This window comes from Notechis scutatus, chromosome 5 (genome assembly GCF_049901735.1).
Source record: "Notechis scutatus isolate UNSWTSFEM ecotype Mainland chromosome 5, rNotScu1.2, whole genome shotgun sequence".
Lineage (NCBI taxonomy): Eukaryota > Metazoa > Chordata > Lepidosauria > Squamata > Elapidae > Notechis > Notechis scutatus.
This window is the reverse complement of record NC_142013.1, coordinates 67,359,727-67,380,384: the sequence shown is the minus strand read 5'-3', so window position 1 is coordinate 67,380,384 and position 20,658 is coordinate 67,359,727. Positions and strand designations below refer to the sequence as shown.

The 20,658-nt window shown below is 34.8% G+C and overlaps 1 protein-coding gene across 6 annotated transcripts in view; it reads left to right on the top strand.

Moving 5' to 3' along the window:
* Positions 1–20,658, top strand: part of PDK3 (pyruvate dehydrogenase kinase 3) — an 88,284-nt gene that overhangs the window by 51,420 nt on the left and 16,206 nt on the right. For 2 of the 6 annotated variants that reach the window (XM_087966898.1, XM_087966896.1), the window contains exons 5-10: positions 6,087–6,101; positions 7,068–7,157; positions 13,445–13,522; positions 14,031–14,107; positions 16,057–16,158; positions 16,659–16,769. In XM_087966898.1, the coding sequence (XP_087823024.1) occupies positions 6,087–6,101; positions 7,068–7,157; positions 13,445–13,522; positions 14,031–14,107; positions 16,057–16,158; positions 16,659–16,769 (473 nt within the window). The remainder of the gene's footprint in view (positions 1–6,086; positions 6,102–7,067; positions 7,158–13,444; positions 13,523–14,030; positions 14,108–16,056; positions 16,159–16,658; positions 16,770–20,658) is intronic. The other 4 variants (XM_087966899.1, XM_087966897.1, XM_087966901.1 and 1 more) reach the window with 2 other exon arrangements.

Below are 20,658 nucleotides of genomic sequence, written 5' to 3'. Positions count from 1 at the left end.
GTCCGAGCCCAATCTCAGAAGAAAACAGAGAAATACTTAACAAAGAAATAACACTAACAGAGCTACAAAAGGTGATACAAAAACAAAAATAATAATAAAACACCAGGTCCGGATGGTCTACCAGGCGAATTATATAAAAATTTATCTGAAATATTCGAACCAATATTACTGGAACTATATAATGAGGCATTAATGCAAGCTAGACTTCCGAAGTCCTGGTCCGAGGCAAAAGATGGCACCAATCAACAACTAATTGTGAACTATAGGCCAATCTCGTTGCTAAATATGGATTATAAGATATTCATGACAATATTGGCAGAAAGAATGAAACCAGTTCTGAGTGAACTTATACATACAGACCAGAATGGTTTCCTGCCAAACAGACAAATCAAAAACAGTATTAGAACAGTACTAAAATTGATTGAATACTACGAAGCTCACCCAGAAAAACAGGCAGCCTTAATCTTCCTAGATGCGCAAAAAATATTCGATAATCTCAATTGGAAATTCATATTATATCAAATTAAAACGTTGAATTTTGGCACCAATATAAAAAAACATTACAAGAAATATACTTAAATCAAAAAGCAAGTGTATTACTAAATGGAGATTGCACTGAAGATTTTGAAATTGCAAAAGGAGTGAGACAAGGGTGTCGATTATCTTCTCTGCTATTTATCTTGTCTTTAGAAGTGTTGCTTAGCTACAACCAGACAAAACCCAGAGATTCACGGAATTAAAATTAGAAATGAGGAATATAAAGTTCAGGCATTTGCCGATGATTTGGTATTTATAGTGGAAGATCCAATGAATTCGAGACCAATATTGTTGCAACAAATAGAAAATTTTGGGGAAGTGGCAGGATTCAAAATGAATAAAAATAAAACTAAGATGATAGTCAAAAACTGTATAACAAAACAGAAAGTAGAATTAGAAAACATAATGGGACTGCAAATAGCAAAAATAGTAAAATAGGAATTTGGCTATCACCCAGATGTGCATCACTAAAAGAGGACAATTATGTTAAACTGATTAAGCAAATTAGAAAAGAATTGGAATTATGGGCCAAATTGAAACTGTCTATATGAGGAAGAATAGCAATGCTGAAAATGAATACTTTACCAAAACTAATATATCTATTCCAAATGATCCCAATTAAATTAGGGAAATCTTTCTTTATAGAACTAAATAAAATGACATCCAAGTTTGTCTGGTTGGGCAAGAGGCCACGTATTAAAATGAAACTATTACAAGATAATAGGAGCAGAGGCAGTCTTGGATTACAAGAATGGGAGCTCTGTTATCAGGCAGCGGTGTTGAGTTGGATCAAGGATTGGGTTAAATTAAGAGACAAGAGAATGTTAACATTAGAAGGACATGACCTGATAGGTTGGCATGCATTTTTGTGGGAAAACAAAAGTAATGTACATACCTATTTTAATCAACATTTAATAAGAGACTCATTGATCACAATCTGGAAAAAAAATCAAAGGCAAGCACTATATGGAAATCCCACGATGGCTGTCAACCATGGAAGCCATAATCCATCCAAATAGATTAAACCTAAGGAAAATGGTAAGCTATGAAGAACTATTAGATAGTCAAGGGAAATTAAAATCAAATCAAGAACTAAAGAAAAATGGAATTATAATTGATTGGTGGCCATATTTGCAAATTCAGAATAAATATAAAAAAGATTTAAAAGATTTTGGCTTTGACAAAGGGCAGAACCAATTAGATAAAATATTAATGGGACAGGAACAAAAACTTATAACTAAAATATACAAATATTTATTAGATTTCAAAATAGAAGAGGAAACAGTCAACGGCACAATGATTGCATGGGCACAGAATTTTGGATACACTATAGAATTAGAGGAATGGGAGAAAATATGGAACGTAAATTGTAAGTTAACGGTATCCGCAGCATACAAAGAAAATAGGTACAAAATGTTTTATAGATGGGATTTAGCTCCAACGACATTGGCAAAAATTTATCCCAACATGAGTCCCAAATGTTGGAAATGTAAAAAAGTTGACAGTATATTTTATCACGTGGTGGTTATGCTCCGAGACCAGGACATACTGGATCCAAATCAAAAATTGGTTACAAGAGATTACTGGGTATCAGATTGAGCTCAGACCAGAAACCTTCCTCTTAGGAATCATCAAAGATAGATTACCGAAAGAAGTAAAATACTTATTCTTACACATTACAACAGCCGCCAGAATAGCCTTTGTGGAGGTATGAAAACCCCCAAATACTCCTAATGAAGAAATAATAATAAGGTAACGGAAAGTTCTGAGATGAACATGTTAACAATGAAACTGAAAGAAAAAGATGACTCTGAATTCTTTTTAATCTGGAACAATTGGTAGAAATGGTTAACAAACAGAACTAAAAAGTAAGACAAAAAGCCTAGCTGAAATAATCCTTAAGAAAGTAAAACAAAAGTTTGTAAATTATATAAAGATATAAGAATAATAATCATAGTTAAAGCTATTATTTAATATTAGACAAATGTAATATAATGTATTATGATATTTAAACCAAAAATCTGTACAGATGCCAAGAACGCTGTTGATACCATGATGTTTTACGATGTAATAAAAGAATATATATATATATATATATATATATATATATATATATATATATATATATATATATATATATATATATAAATATATATAAATATAAATATAAATATAAATATAAATATAGTACAAAGAGAGAGAAATTATTTATATATATATATATATATATATATATATATATATATATATATATATATATATATATATATATATATATTATTCAGCTTTGTTCTGGTATTTTCCCACGTCATAGTAGTTGTGCTTTTAAAGTTGTAGCAACGTTTGGCAGAATCTCATCTGCCATCATCAGGCTTCTGTATTGTGTTCGTCTGTGAGTCAGACTTTTACAGTTGTTTCAGTCTGACTCACAGACGAACACAATACAGAAGCCTGATGATGGCAGATGAGAGTCTATAATGACGTGGGAAAATACCCAAACAAAGCTGAGTAACATACATGTAAGTATAAAGGAGAAGTAACCAAGCCAGGACTGCTGGGGCTTTCATGACTCCCAGCCTGCTGACAGCAGCCATGACTCCAAGCCCTGCTGCAGCACAAATTTCCATCCATCTGAACTTCTTTCTCAACAGTTCTATGGAAATAAGGAGCTTCTACTCAGTGGGGTCGTCCCATTCGGCTAGCCATCTCGCTTTCCACTTGCCACTGGCCACATTGATCCCAGAAGGGAGAAGAGGGTCTTTGGCCTCCACTGCCTTGCCCACATTTGTTGCCCAGTGGGTCTTCGGCTCTTGATATGGAGTGTCCCTCACGTGCTTTGGACTTGGCTGGCTGCTCAGACTTCTTAGTCTTTGGTTTTGGACACACACCATCTGAATACTCTCCTGAAGTGGTGCTCTGGCTCTTCCTTTGTGGGGCCTCAAACTTCTCTGAATCTTTGCTCATAGCCAACATCTTGGGGCTGACCTCCTGGCTTACTTGCATTCCTCATTTCTTTCCCAAACCTTCCTTACATTCCAATTCCTTCCCTATCCCCTCTCATTACAGTTGTCTGGTTGCAAGCGAAGGTGCGTAACGAATTAAACATGGCAGGTAACCAGTAGTGAAATGTCATTTCAGATGTGTTCTGAATCATTGTTTTCAAAGCCTTTGGATCAGTTTCTTGAACCTTCACTAACAATTACCATGTTTAGATACGTGATATCTCTTTTTAAATACTTACTCGTTTGTATATTTTAACTAGTGCATTTTTTCTGATGTATCACAAGAAACTAATTTATTTTTTTCTGTTAGCTGCTACCTTAACTCTTAATGGTTCAAGGAGCCAAATTTAATCTTTAGTTGATATTTTAGAATGTGGGAAATTGCTTTGGCTGGATTTTTTTAAAAATGGGGAAATGGTAATATTGGTATGTGTACCAGCCTGAGCTACAGATATTCTCTTCTATCAGCATTGGATATGTTATTCATTTTATTAATAATGCTTTTTCTAGGAATTGATTCTCATTTATAAAAATTTAATTTTGGATATAGATATCGAATATGGATATTTTAATTGTTTGTTTTTCTAAAGAACAAACATGTATGTTTGGATTTGTATTCCGAATTAACATTTCTGAGCATTCTTTGTGTGTGTGTGTGCATATGTGTCCTACCCATCACAGGTTGACTAAACGAATAAATAATTTATCCTTAATAGCATAAATAAATAAAGCTGCCCTCTGCAATTCCAAGTATGGATCAGGAAATATTTGAATAGGGCAATGTGAATTTATGCATGCACATTCTGAAATAAACACGATTGAATTTAAGAATAGTGAATCCACCTCAGTTGACATTTTTTATTAGACAGTTTAATCAATCAATACAATTATCATCATGACTTAGCAATAATAAATGGCTTTAAGTGAATACATTTAGATTTCCAGCCCAACTTTCCAAAACTGCCCTACCCGAGCCAAGGATGACCTTAAAGTAGAAGAGGGAATAAAGAAAGATAATATCAAAGAAATGATGAGATAGAATAATTAAAGAAGGCATGCTAAAGGATGGACAAAATAAAATAATCACAAAAATTAAAATAATGTCAAAGAAACTGGTGTATAACAGTACAGTTATCTTGCATTGAGTTATCCCACATTGAATTGTCCCATTGTGAGTTGTCCCACTAGGGCGAGATGGCCAAGGTGAGTCAGCAGGGACAAGTTGTCTTAGACCGGGATAGCAATGAAGATTATGGAAATGATAGTCAGATGCCCCAATGTATCTTTTTAACAAAGATCAGAACAGCAAAAGAAGTAGTTTTTCCTGTGACACTCTATCAATGTGAAAATTGAACTTCAAACAAAGAATAGAAAAAAGACTGGCATTTTTGAACTTTGCTTTTTGAGACGACTCTTGAAAATACCCTGAATAATAAAATAAAATATACAAAAATAAAAAATAAACAAATTGATCCTAGGACAAATCAGTTCAGAGGACAACCAAGAGCAAGATAGTTGGACTTAATTACAATGGTGAAGGATTCACAGTTGGAGGATGTAAAGGCCAAGGCTTGGGACAGATCATCCTTGAAAATGTCAGTCTGTGTGCTCTTTAAGAGTTAACACTGACTTGATGACACATAAATCATTAAAATATAGGTATGGTTTGCTTAAGGTGGTTATGCAATTATATATGTGCCTATATATGAAAGAATGTTATTTCCCAAGGAGAAAAGTAGCAAGTGTGCATGCAAAATCTACAAAATAATTTGTGAAGGATGCCCAGTAAAGTGTTTGCAATATTTTGAATGAAAAAGTTTAAGAGGTGATGCAGAGGCATATATGTGAAGTGTAGCATTATTCTGGACAGGGACCGTACAGATCAGATTTTGTTTTTAGAAAATTATATTAATATTTTCTTCCAGCTTATAGTATAGTATAGTTATAGTATAGTATAGTAGTATAGTATAGTATAGTATAGTATAGTATAGTATAGTATAGTATAGTATAGTATAGTATAGTATAGTATAGTATAGTATAGTATAGTATAGTATAGTATAGTATTGTATATGGTTTGCTGTATATTTGTTTACTTAGAGAAAGTATTTGATAAATTATTTTTGATATCTGGAATAAATATGAACTTGAAAGTTGGTTGCTGAATACAATAAGAGTGATAATGGAATAAAGCACACATGAAAATAAATGGAATGGTCAATGTTCTGCAGAGAATAAGACATCCCCATGTTCATATATAAATGAATAAGGAAGCTTGGGATGATAGAAGTGTATCTGGATGAAGCCATTATTTGGCTGAGAATCTGAATGACTTGGAATAAGTATTAGCTAGATGACATAATTGTATTGCCTCTATGAAGGACTCATGTGGAAATGGTGGTGTGGAGTGAAGAAAAAAGTTGAACGAAAAGGCAGTGTGTGATGCTGTGTATAACTGAGGGGAAAGCTGTTTCCTTTTCTCATGCTTTACTTTTTTTTTGTCTTAACATTTCTTACTCTTTTTTCTGTACTCTTGCTTACCCCCCAAAGGGAATAGCATGATCGGTATGTATGTATGTACTCAGGTAATTGTAGGTTGTCTTACACTCCCAAGTGGAAATTAAGTAGGTCATAACTATATCAGTTTTACGAACTTAAGTAAGTTTGATCTGAAGGCTACTTATTAAGATGTTCTGTAAGACCATTTTATTTTAAAAACAGAAATATAAGGGTGAAATGGTATTTAATAAAACACAGCATTGGCAAAGCCCTGTGAGACTTGTGCTGCTTGACATAAAATAATGATTTAAGTATTTTTTCATTAAGTGTACATAAAACCAATCTTAATTTTTCCAGATGATAGGTTTACTACCTGTATGAATTAAATCACAGAGTTAGGTAATAGATACGACTTCAACAATGTGTGCATTTATTGTAATTATGTACTCTATGTTTAGTATTAAATACTATTCCACCTCTAGCTTTATTGATATGATCATTTAATTCTTTTAAAATTTATCAAGCTGTTTTGGGCACTGTATAGATTTTGGGGTAATTCTGTATAAGTCTACTAAGAAACAAGATCCACAGAAGTTTTCTCTCAGTCTTTCCTGGTGCTAAATCTCAAACCAAGAGATTGTGAGTGTTTTTGAGGAGCATAAGGGACATTTCATATGATTGTTCATGACATGCGTAAAAGATTGAGCAAAGGGGATCGGATCCATTCAATACAACCTGGAGTTAGGCTAATCTGTATTGTAGTACATTGTATGCAGGAAGTAAAAGTCTAAGTAGTGCTACCGTACTAAAGAAAAAAGCATAGTAGTTGTTACCAGTGTACATTTTGTCTGTACAAGGATTTCTTTGCAATCATTGGAAACACATTTTAATATTAATAATTTATTAATGGTAATATTTACTTTATGAAGGATTTTTAACAAGGTTTGTTTTTCCTTTGCATGAAATAGAAACCTATATTTTTTATTCTTTAAAAAATAATAGTATTTCAGTTGATTCTTTTTATCTTCATAGCACTGCTTTTTGGTGGAGTCACCAATCCTGCTCATCCAAAACATATTGGGAGCATTGATCCTACTTGTAATGTGGCTGATGTAGTAGAAGGTAAAAGTAAAAATAATATTGCTTTGCATTTCAAATGTTCATTGCATCTGTTCCTGATTATAATGTCAGTAGTTATATTAGTTTTCATCAAAGCATATTTTGTTTCTTTCTGTAATTTAATAACTTGATCTTTGCATTATTGATGTTAACCATAGTTAAAAATCAGTCATGTTCTTTTTCCCCCCAAAAAAAGTTTTATTAAGTAAATTGTTAAAAACATTGGACGTGGTGTGATTGTCCTGACAATCCTGTTTGTCATCCATGTTATGGCATAGAATACATGTTTATATGCATTCATAAATTTATACAATATTTTCTATTTCTAATCATTCGTTCTGCCAACCCTACTTACTTTTGATTCTAGATCCTTCCTTTTTTCCCACCATTGATAGAATTTATCCCATACTTTATAATATTCTGTCTCATCTTCATCTTTCATTTCCAAAATTAATGTATAAATCTACATAATTATAGTCTATGTACTGTGCTCTCTATTCCATAGCCATAAGAGAAGATATGTTATATATATTTCAGTATACAATATAACTACATATATGTTATAAATTAAATATGAATATTTACCTAGATCTCCATTTTCTGGCAATTTCTTGATTTCAACAGTTTCTCGTTGGTCCTGCCTATATACCAATATTCCAATTTTATTTCCTGCCTATATACCAATATTCCAATTTTATTTCCTCTTTTAATCTATATTTTTCATGTTTTACTGTCTACCGATTGATACCAAATTTTCTAAATTGAGTAATATTTGAGTCTTCTTTATCATTTAATTTCATTGTGAGTCTATCCATCTCTGCACAATCCAGAATTTTATGAATTATAACTTCATCAGATGAAATGGTAGCCATCTTCCAAGTCTGCGCTAGTGCAATTCTTGCCGCCGTTATTATGTGTATAATCAGATAGTGAATCTTTTTTGGGTTTTAATCTTTAATGATTCCCAGGAGAAATAATTCCGGTTTACACTCCAATCTGCAATGGATAATTTCCTCTAACCATGTTTGTATCTTGGTCCAATATTTTTTCATTTCTGGGCATAGCCACCAGACGTGGAAGAAGGTGCTTGTGTTCTCTTACACTTCCAACAATTCGGGTTCAGCTTAGGGTACATTTTTGCCAGTCTGGATGGCGCCAAATGCCAATGATAAAGCATTTTATATAAATTTTCTTTATATGCGACCAACTTTGTCGAAACATTTTTATGCCAGATTTTTTCCCAATCTTCTAGATCAATATTATGTCCAAAGTTTTTAGCCCAGGCTAACATGGGTCCTTTAACGATTTTCTCTTCTAAGTCAAAATTTAATAGATAATTGTAGATTTTAGATATTTTTTCTTCTGGTCCTAGCAATAATTTATCTAGCTGGGTTTCTTCTGTTTCAAATCTTTTTTTATACCTCATCTGTACTTGAAGGTACGGCCACCAATCTGTAAATATTCCCTGTGTTTCTAATTCTTGACTTGTTTTAAGTCTTCCTTGATTATCCAAAATTTGGTAATATTTGACTTTTTTACTGATATCCAAAGTATTTGGGTGGATCATTGCCTCCATGGTGGACAACAACCTGGAATTTTGGTATAATGTTTCTTCCTAATTTCTTCCCAAATAATTATCAATGGATACCAGTCTTATTTCATTCTTTAACATAGTGATTAAATTAGTAGACCAGTAAAATACTGTGGACATAATATACTTTGACTTCAGCAAGACATTCGACAAAGTAGACCACAACCTACTTCTTGGTAAGCTAGAAAAAAGTGGGATAGATAACATCACCACCAGATGGATTCGTAACTGGGTGACTAACCATACTCAATGAGTAGTGGAGGGAAGAAGTAAGCAGCGGGGTGCCACAAGGTTCCATCTTAGGCCCAGTACTCTTCAATATCTTCATAAACAACTTAGATGAGGGAATAGAAGGGGAACTTACCAAATTTGCAAATGATACTAAGCTGGCAGGAATAGTTAACACCCAAGTAGATAGGCTCAAGATCCATCTGGATCTTGACAGACTTGAACACTGGGCCCTATCTAATAAAATGAAATTCAATGTAGAGAAAAGTAAAGTCTTACATTTAGGCAAGAAAAATCATATGCAAACATATAGACTGGATGAAACCAGGCTGAATAGCAGTAACTGTGAGGGGGGTCTTGGAGTCTTAGTGGACAACCAGCTAAATAAGAGCCAGCAGTGTGTGGCGGCAGCCAAAAAAGCCAACACAATCCTATGTTGCGTTAACAGAGGGATTCAATCAAGATCAAGTGAGGTACGAATACCACTTTATTTTTATTTTATTTTTTTTAAACAAGTTTTATTAATTTTTAAAACACACAAATTATCATTATTCATTACATGTTTAAACCTTTTTTCATTGTCAATTTAACAAGTCAGATAAATTATGATTCTATTTTAAACCATTTCCATACAACATACCAAAACCTCTTATTCAATTTCTCTTTACTTCTCTTTACTCTTATTCAATATCATTATTATTATTTCATCTGTTTCTTTCTGACTTAGTTACCATTATTCTCATTCTATATTTCTACAAGTTTTAACTGATTCTCCCCCAAAAGACATATACACACAACACACAAAACATAAAAAAATCTTTTGGAAAGTAACTTGGACCCAGGTGTCTCTCTCTTCATGGACTTCAATTATATTCATGCTCATCTTACATATCATTACTTATTTTATTTATCATTCTAAGCCTTCTATATTAACTTCCCCACATATTTCACACTTCTTACTTCTATCTTAATTAATCATCTTAGTTTGAATCATTATATTTATATCTTTTGTCCATTTTTATCATCCCTTTGTCTCATTCCTTATAAAAAAAAAAAAAGAAAATAAGTTTCTCCTGAAATCATTAATCAGAGTATGATGCCTTTCTATCTCCCCCTAAGTTAATCAAATTAATCTTTAAAATAATATCTAATACCCAATCCGATTTTGCTTGGTACATTCTATCTAACTAATACATCAAACATAATTAAGTACATAATTAGACAATAAATCCAAATATTAAAAAAAGATACTATAATAAAAATTTTATAATAACATCAATACCATAGTCTTATTAAACTCTTTAATTAAAACAATATTCTAAACCTCCCCTATTATTAAGTTTTAGAGCCAATCATTTTTAAACATTTTAACATTTTAATCTCTTATCAACTCTTAAACCATTACAATACTACCATCTCATCTTATGTACCTTGCAAAATCTTTTTTTTTTTAAATTATACTTTATCCATTATCCATAAAAATTTTTTTCATTTAATTTCAAAACATTGTAGCTTTTCTCCACCTTTTCCCTTTCTTTCTTCTCCCAACAAACCTTTCTACCCCCTTCTTCTAGCCTCTGCCTTACCAGCTTCCCTTCTCTGTCGTATTCCTTTTCCCTTTTGTTTACTATCATCATGTTGGTTTTGCACCTTATTTTTCCCTTTCTTAAATGTTTTTTAGATCTTAAGTCCTTAAGTCCTTTAGTTTTCTTCTTTCTCTTCTTTTCTTTTCTTTCTCTCTTCCTTCTTTCTGGATCAAATTCTGAGATTCATTAAAAATGGCTCCTTCCTTTCTTTCTTGTTCCTCTGCTGTCTTCATCTGTTGTAATGTTTGTTGATAATTAGTAAGCGCCATTTCTAAAAAAAAGGAAGGCTTCTTCCACACCATCTTTACCATTTTTTTTTGCTTGTACATATTCTTTTCTTAGTTCCTCAACAGAAAGAGCCATTATAAATCTTTTCTTTTCTTTTCTTTTCCCCTTCTTTCTTCTTACAACAACCAGAATATTCAAAAGAAAATAAAAAAAATAAAACAGTCCCAAAGTTATCAGTCAGTCCAAACCAAGGCAGAGTTCTCACTTTCTCCTTCTGGGGTAATATCAATCCAAGAGAAAGAAAGTCCAAATCTGTTTAAAATCTTATTACAATATATTCTAGTCTTCAAATCCTTAAGGCATCTGCTCCAACAAAGTCTTAGCATACAAATATTTTCTTTTAATCTCTCTCTTCCCACTCATCGCTTAGAACCAATTTTCACCTAAAAGAAATAGGTTTCTTAATATCCAGTTATTTATTCCGTAGGAAAAGAGGAAAGCTATCCTTTCAGCACCTTCAAACAGCCGCTTTTTTCCTCTTCTGGCAGGTATTATTCAGAAAGTCATACTTTTCAGGAATTTTATTAAATATGTCTTAGAGTCCTAGGAGCCAAGAAAAACTTTCTCCTCTCAATCACTTTCTCCACTTCCTCCTGCGCATTCTTACCCGGCTGCCAGCTTCTTTGTGGCGGCCATTGCAGACCGCCGCTGCACCGTCCTGGGAAAAGGGGTTCTGCCGGCCAGGGAGGGGGTCTGCAACACCCCCAAACCCTTCTCCGGATCCCCTACCTTCAGCTGCCCCTGCAGGGCAGCCTAGCTCCGCACCCGTCTGGGTCAGAGCCCCAAAAACGGCTAGCGCGGCAGGGATCACGCAGCTTCGCAAATCCCTGCTGCTCGCGAAGCCGACAAACCGGAAGTCCTAGGTACGAATACCACTTTATAAAGCCTTAGTAATACCACCCCTAGAATACTGCACCCAGTTTTGATCACCACACTATAAAAAAGATGTTGAGGCTCTAGAAAAAGTGCAAAGACCAACCAGGATGATTAAGGGACTGGAGACTAAAACATATGAAGAATGGTTACAGGAATTGGGCTTGGCCAGTCTATTGAAGAGAAGGACCAGGGAGACGTGATAAGTGTTCTGGTATTTGAGGGGTTGCCACAGAGAGGAAGGGGTCAAGCTATTTTCCAAGGCACCCAAAGGCCAGACAAGGAATAATGGATGGAAAGTGATCAAGGAGAAATTCAACCTAGAAATAAGGAGAAATTTTCTGACAACAACCAACCAGTGGAACACTTGCCTTTGAAAGTTGTGGGAGCTTCATCACTGGAGGCTTTCAAGAAGAGGTTGGACAGCTATTTGTCAGAAATGGTATAGGATCTCCTGCTTGGGCGGCGGGGTGGACTAGATGACGTACAAGGTCCCTTCCAACTCTGTTAAACTGTAAGACCCATTAGGTCTTATTTTCGGAGGAAGTCTGATTTTGTCGCTGCCCACCTGCGCCTTCCCACCATCTGCTTGTCCCACCAACAGCTTATAGAGCTTCCCAGGGCAGACACACTTTTCACCTGGATGGAGAAATGACAGAGACTTTAAACTGCTTGCGTTTAGCTCAGTTTCAAAGTACCCCGTTTGCAAGCAGAGGAAGTTTCTAGTCTCCCTCTGGGCGAAAAGTGCACAGTGGAGCCAGGCTGAGGCAGAGGCACAGGGGAGTGGAGGGAGACGATCCCAACATGCCGCCCACTCCATCCCACTGTGTCTCGGCTTGCCTGCAGCTGCACTGGGGCAGGCCCCAAGCAGGATGTCAACATTGCCTGCGTCCGCCTGCTGCCACTGCTGCCATGCAAGCCTCACGCAAGCCTCCTGTAGCCAGGCAGCTGCAAAGCACGTCTGGATCACCTATCCCCCCCCTCCACCTCCATGCTCGAACTTATCTGCTGTGCCAAGGACACTGTCGGCCCCTGTGCGCTTACCATCTCTTGTGTTGGCCACGCCCATTCCCCCATTCCCCCATTTTTGGAGTAGGGCTTATATTTGGCCTACCCCAAGAAGTCAGTCTAGGGCTTATTTTTTGGGGTGGGTCTTATTTTTTGGAAAAACTGTTTTCCTGAAAGGTGCAGGAATAGCTTTGAAATTTGAAGCTTTTATTAGCATGTGCATTTTTGGTTCTTAAATTGGGCTGTGCAATCTTACATATACCTAATAAAGAATTGTTCCCATTGATTTTAATAGAATTTATTATTCAGGTAAGTGTGAGTAATACCGTATGTTACAGGTAAGTGTGAGTAATACCGTATGTTACATTTTTTGAATGTTATGAAAGTTTAGCTTTCTTGTCTGACACAGATACCTTTTTAATGCCAGACAGAAAACAAGTTTTAAAATAGCATTAAATACTGTGGAATCCAAAAGGAGTTTCATTCATTCATTCATTCATTCATTCATTCATTCATTCATGTATTACTCGCTTCTCCCTTAACAGATTTAAAATAAAGATATTAGGAGATTCAATTATGCACCACTCACATTATGTGGATTCTTATAGATTTTGTTTAAAGAGGAGGAGAACTTGCAGTTTCTAAATTTTGCAGTATATAATATACTGTTCTTTACTCACAATCACATGATATATATTGTTTCTCTTCCTTAACAGATGCCTTTGCAACTGCCAAGATGTTGTGTGAGCAGTATTATCAAGTAGCACCTGATTTGGAAATTGAAGAATTTAATGGTACAGATATAGATATGATTGCTTTTTAATATTAAGTATCTGTCAATATATGGATTGCAAAAAAATCATTATTTAAATGAAAACTAATTGCTGAATTCATTTTTAGCTGAGAACTATGTCAGAGATTTCTTTAGTGCAGAAAATACTTTTCCTTCCATTCCACCATTTTTCTTTTGGATTTGATTTGATTGATTGACTGCTTATGTGTCATTCAGTTGGTAACAACTTAGCAACCACATGCATTTTCTCCAGGAGAATCATGTCCTCAGCTTGGTCCTTCAGCTCCTATGATGGTGCAACCATTACTGCTTATTTAAAACCATTCCCTTGCTTCAGGTTGTCCATTTCTCTTTCCTTGAATCTTTCCTAGTATTATAATCTTCTTTGAAGAGCTAATTTAATTTTTAGCTGTTGTACATTTCTAGTAAATAATAAAAACCAGAAGATTTACAGTTGTTTGTGTTAACTTTAACTTTAATTCTCAAAAGTTTTATTTGTTTTTTTTTAGCTAAAGCACCAGGCAGGCCCATTCAGGTTGTCTATGTACCCTCACATTTGTTTCATATGCTTTTCGAATTGTTTAAGGTGAGTAAAGTAATATCAGGGGAAGGGGATAAATATTTGGCTTATTTTTGAGTTTGCCAGAAATGTTGTCATACTTCACCCTGAATATAGTTGTAGGTACAACTTCGGACAACTTTGTAAACAACTTTTATCCAAAGGTACAACTTCGGAAAAAACTTTGTGTTTGATGGCAAATTGTGCATGCTAATTAAAAGACAGACTTCCGCAACAGATTTTGACAACATGGGAAAACCTTTAAATACTAAATGTTTTTCTATCTGAAATTGGAAAATCACATCTTCTGTTTTATTGTTATTTCATGAAAATAATTAATATCAGATTGTCCATGGAATGGATGAATGAAGGTTGCAAACCTCACCTCCAAGAAGTTATTTGAGTCTTTACATCTTGCCCCTACTTTCTGCTGTGGAATAGTGACTTGGTAATTCCTGCTGCCTCACCTAATTTTCAGGGGATGCCCCATCTTGGCATCCACTTTTTAAATCCTGGTATTTAAAAACATATGGCTCTCATACCTTATTTTCCTTTTTCTGATGATTAAAAGGCAAATCTAAATTAATTCCCATAATACAATCTCCTGCTCACATGGCATCAAGGTGTAGTTAGAGGTATCAGCCTACCCCTGGAATATAAAGTAATAAGAAAGAAAAATGATCTCAACGTTAAATTTAAAAATAATAATAACTTTGAATATCTAATTTTAGATAAAGAAATATTACTTCATGTTAAAGTAAATAAATATGCCAATTATATTAGATTGATCATGTGGCACAAAAGAAGTGGATACATTTTTCTGCAGCAATAGCTCTGCCACATGGAGTCTGAATTTCTGCCATTTTGGGTGGGAAAAACCCCGGGAAATGAATAGTGTCTGGATTAGAGCAGTTGTAAATTTATCCTATTGTGAGTGGACAACATTTTCCTTGAAGGGCACCTCCTCCACAAAAAACCATTGTTCAATCTGGACACTTTAGACAGTAATACACAATGCAACCTCGTCTTTTTGGGGAAGATTACTGAGCCTTCAGATTTGGAAAAGTTGATTATCTGGGCCTGTTTTATTCAGGTTTCGAGGTCAGAGGTCTAATATGGATAAGAAAAGGATTGCTATTGTGAATAACATCTGATGAGACTAGGATCAATGAGTACAATCCACTTGGTATACTCTGTAGACTTAGCCAGGTGTCTGCTACATTATATTAAATTTTCTAACTGAAGTGCTCTATAAATCCTGTCAAATAAATAAATAGATATCCATAAACAAAATTTCAGAGATTGCACAAAGAAAGAAATATCAACATTTCAATGAAAATTCCTTTGAGATTTGTTAATTATTTTCTTAGAATTAATACTGAAAGTATCTTTTCAAATTTTTAGAGTTCTTTTTCCCCTATGAAAGCTGACACTTGAAATTAAAGCTCTTGGAAATAATTTTTCTCTTTTCTCAACCTTGTTCCAGCAAATTTTGTCCTGTTTTAAAAGTAGAGCAACTTAGAGCAATATTTTATATACTTTAAATAGAAGAATGGGGTGGGGCATCTTTCTAGAGACATGACAAAGGATATCTCTCATGAACACGTGGATTATATGCCTACAGCTATTTGCCAAGGAGGCTGGCTGATTGCTCACAATCCAGATTGAGCTCCAATTCAAAAATACAATTACATTAATAAGTTTAGGCTTCTATTTTAATTGTAGTAATTTTTGCACAAAGAAATATGCTTCTTTCTTAACAAATACATACTTTTTGCATGAGAAGAAAAAACATTTACAAAGTATCATTATACACTTGAATACTTTATAATGAAAACATTAAAATTTTGTATAAATGATAGAGAAGTTCATAGTATTAAATTAAAAGATGATCAGAATTTGTAAAATTTTCTGGTGTTATTACTAACATGAATTAAGCGTCTTTAAGAAGTTAAAAGTTTTGCTTCAAATTGCAGAATTCAATGCGAGCTACAGTGGAGCTACACGAAGGTAAATGTAAAAGCTATCCATCAATTAAAACTTTAGTCACTTTGGGAAAAGAAGACCTATCAATAAAGGTAAATAATAAGCTAAAATGTAAAAAAAAAAATCTTGTTTTATTTGTTAACTGTAGAAAACAACTGTATGTTGAGTAAGTTCCTTTGTGAAAAATGTAGTTAACATAAAAGGGAACATAGCTTGAGAAATTTTTATGACAAGATATAGGTTAATTTTCTCTTAGATAAAATTTTATTTCAAATTATTATGATTATTTGGCTCTCTGAATATTTTTTGACACATTCATTGTAGTTTATAGCTACGATGAATTGAGCAGGCTTTTCTAACATGGGCCAACTGCTTTTCAGTACACTATAGTTAGGATTGTGTTTATCAATATAGGGAGGCTAGATATTAGACTTACTTCATGAATGATGAATTTATGTTTTGGAATTGCTGCATCTCAGTCTCTCTACTCTAGATCTGTAAATCTACATTGGAAATTGTAGACAAAAATGGTGTATTCTGTTAGTTCCTTGAAGGACATTCGTTTATATCAATTTCTGGTTTTATTCTATAGATAAGTGATAAAGGTGGTGGTGTACCTTTGAGAAAAATAGATCGCCTTTTTAATTATATGTATTCAACTGCTCCCAGGCCTAATTTGGAGCCATCAAGAGCTGTACCTCTGGTAAGTTCTTTTCTGCAAGCTAAAATGTTCCCCGGATTGTTTTTCAACATAAAGCACATTAAGAGAATAATAGTTTGTAATATGAACACAAACTCTTCACTTGAGATGTCATCATAATAATACATACATAACAGAGTCTAAATTATAGAGTATTAATGTTTAGGTTATTAATGTGTTGTTAAACTTAAAATCAATATATGGGATATGTAGTGAAAACATACTTTAAAAATTTGCAAAGTGTAATACCTAATGTTTGCCATCCATTCTACAGATACTTAGTTTTAGCCTTCATAGGGTTGGCAAAAGAAGCATAGGAATAGTAGTCCAGTAACTCTCGTGTATTCCTATAGAATTCTTTCTGACTTTTTTATATTTTGTATTTTTTATCAGCTGTCAAACTCATGCATCAGTTTATATAAATCACTGTTTGTATAACAGGAATGTGATTACTTTCCATGTGGCCATTTCCATACATTTCATGAAAACAGTATGCTCACAATTTTCAGTTGTGCTGAACATGAATTCTGTGACTTTGTTTCGGTATTGGGGAAAATAGTAGAATTTAAAATGAACTGTTTGAATAAAATCCTTGGTGGAGTACCATTCAATAAGCATTCTGTTTCATGTAGTTTAATAAAAATGCAGTTAAAAATGCTACACAAGCCATCATCGAAAATGAATGAATGAATGAAAAACACACACACACACACACCAGGAACAGGAAGTACCTCACAGGAGCAGATAAAGGTAAATCCTAGAGAGGCAGGAAATGCATCACAAAAAAATGGAGATGAATGCTAGAGAGGAATAAAGCTGCATACAAGGCAGACATAACACCTGTAACATTTTCCCCTTTTCATATTTACATTGTAAAAGTTCAGATGAGAATCAGTACCAATACTTTCTACAGATTAAGGCTATCGGGTGGTTGTGAACATCTGCCACTACGGGTGAGGCAGACGGTAAGGCGGTGGGGATGAAGGTAAGGCGGTGGGGATCGCCAGTACTGGAGGCTCTATGATAATCCTTGCAGTGCGGTGAGAAGGTGAGATTCATCCCATCCTTGCAGGGCGGTGAGCACTGGGAGCTGTGAGTCTGTCTTCAGAAGTTTGCAGCCAGGGTGTGAAGCAGACTGCTTCCTCCCTGCCGCCCCCACTTCCCTCTTCCCTCTTCACCAAATTGCTAATCCGGACTCCATCTTTTAAAAGGACAGTAACTTTGGACTCCCAATAAGTAGGGAAGTATTGTTATAACTGAACTCCTGTGAAGATTGGAAGCAATTTTATTTCCTGTGATAGAAGCAGAAGTATATTGAAGCTAGGAGTGATAGAAGCAGAAGTATATTGAAGCCAGGAGTGAATGCTCAATACAAATCTGAGTCTACACAGTAAAAATATAAACTGTTCGAATTGCCAGTGCAAGACGTGCCTCTTTCTCTTAAAAGCAACAAACTTTGAAAGTGTATTTAGTTTACTAGGAGGGGCCCAGAAATCTCATTCATCAAGGGAAAACAAAAACAAAAAGTTTCCTGTTGCCTCCCTGTGAATTGTTCAGTTTGTCTCTGCTGAATCAAAGTCTGCTTGCAAAAAGGAGAGAAGAATAGTTGGTTTCCTCTGTTCTTAGAAGTGAAGCCCTTTCCTTCACTCGGATAAAAACCCTTTGAACATCGTGTTACAACCTTTTGTTTACAGAGTAATAGCAATCTGCTATTACAAAGAGCAATAAATTCCTCTCATTCAGTCAACTACAGCTGCTAGTAAAACAATTAACCCTTTCCTTGCAGACTCTTAATACTACCTCATTACTTTAATCAAACACTGATTAATTCATTACCTCAAAACTTACAACTTTTCTACCTCATCACCTATATCAACGATTAGATAATCAATTTCTATAAAATATTTTATTAATGGTTTAATTGATTTATTGTTTTAATTGATTAGTGTGATTAGAGTGTTTAGTGCAAATAGTGTGATTACTGACTAGTTTAAAAGATCAAGATTCATGTAATTTAATTGAATAGTAAAATCAATGATTTAGTGAATTTAAATGAACAGTGTGATTAATGATTAGTGTAATTAATTGATTAGTGATTAGAGTAATTAATTGATTAGGCTGATTGTTGCTCAGGAATATTATCTGACTAGTGAGATTACTGCAATTGATTGTTTGATGTGATATTGGCTATATAGATTACCCAAAATTGTTCCTTTAATTAATTCAATCAACGTACTATCTTAACAAACCTACCATGCCAAAAAGAAAATCCAACGCCAAACCACAACCTAAAGAGAAGATAATCCCCATCAATGAACCACAAGACTCCTGCACATGCCTTAAATGCTACAAAAATCTAAAGGATAATGAAAACTCCATCAAATGTTCTCTGTGTAAAAAATACGCTCATCATGACTGCTTGGGATTACCTGAGCAAATGATTCAATACCTAGAATCATCCAATGAGTTTCCATATCTCTGCAAATCATGCAGACCCAAACTGGATCTGTCTAAAAGAGTTGATACCATTGAAACCATTGAAACATCCCTTAACACCATAGTAGCATCCCTGGACGCCGTAAAAGAAAGAATATCCAACCTTGAAAAAAAAAGACACAACGCAAAAACCTGAACATCCAATAGCTACAAACCACATCTCTACCCAACAACCACAACCCAATCCAAAACCCAATCCACAAATAAACACAACCCAGACAAATATTGATATCCCAATCCTCATCAGAGAAGCTGCTGAGCGTGAACGGAAACGTCCAAACGCCATCTTATTTGGTCTAGAGGACATCAATGACAATGATGACATCACAACTGTCCGAAACATCATCAGTGATTATCAAGCATCAACCATCTCCGCTGATGAAATACTTGACATTTCCCGCATTGGCCGAGAGCTCAAAAACAGAGACGGCTCTGTGGCCCCACGCTTGTGCAGGGTCATTTGCAAAAATGAATCAAGCAAACGTAAATTCATTTACACTATAAATTCACTCGCCAAAACCAACACCAACCATAAGAACCTCCGTTGTCACCCTGACCTAACCATACAGCAACGTGCCCGCTCCCGTGTACTCCGCACTGAACTCAAAAAAACGTCTAGACAATGGAGAGAAGGACCTGTACATTGACTACCATGCTGACTGTATCAAAAGTAAGCCACACAACCCGCAACTCAGCTTTAACCCTCAACCACAACCCTACCTCAACCGATCCACCATCACCCAAGACTAGGCATGCACGCCCCTAACTACCTCAATTCCAACTACTACTGGCCTTAAATGCAAACTACTCAATGCAAGAAGCCTCATGAATAAAATACCTGAATTTTTCCTCCTACTAAATATGGCTAAATTCGACATTATATTTGTCTGTGAAACATGGCTCAATGCATCTCTCCCTGACTCCATTACCACAGTAAGGGACTATCATGTTTACCGATCAGATCGTGAAATTCGTAGAGGAGGTGGTGTTGCTATCTTCTATAAAAAGTCCTTACATCTAAAAAATATCCAAGTTACCCAGGAGCTTGCTCTTCCTGAGACCATCATCTGTGAACTATCCTTAAATATCACAATTCGATTCTTACTATATTACAGAGCACCTGATTATGACATCGAACATGTAAACAAGCTAAATACATTACTAACATGGGCTGCATCCTGCCCATACCCTTTTATCTTTCTTGGTGATTTCAGTCTACCTCATATTGACTGGACCCTAAATGAATGTACAACTGAAATCATACACACAACCTTCTACAATGCTATTACAAATCTGGGACTGGAACAACTAGTAACCAACAACACTAGACTAAACAACTGCCTCGATCTCATCTTCTGCAATAGTTTGAATTTAATTTACGGAATACAAACTAAAG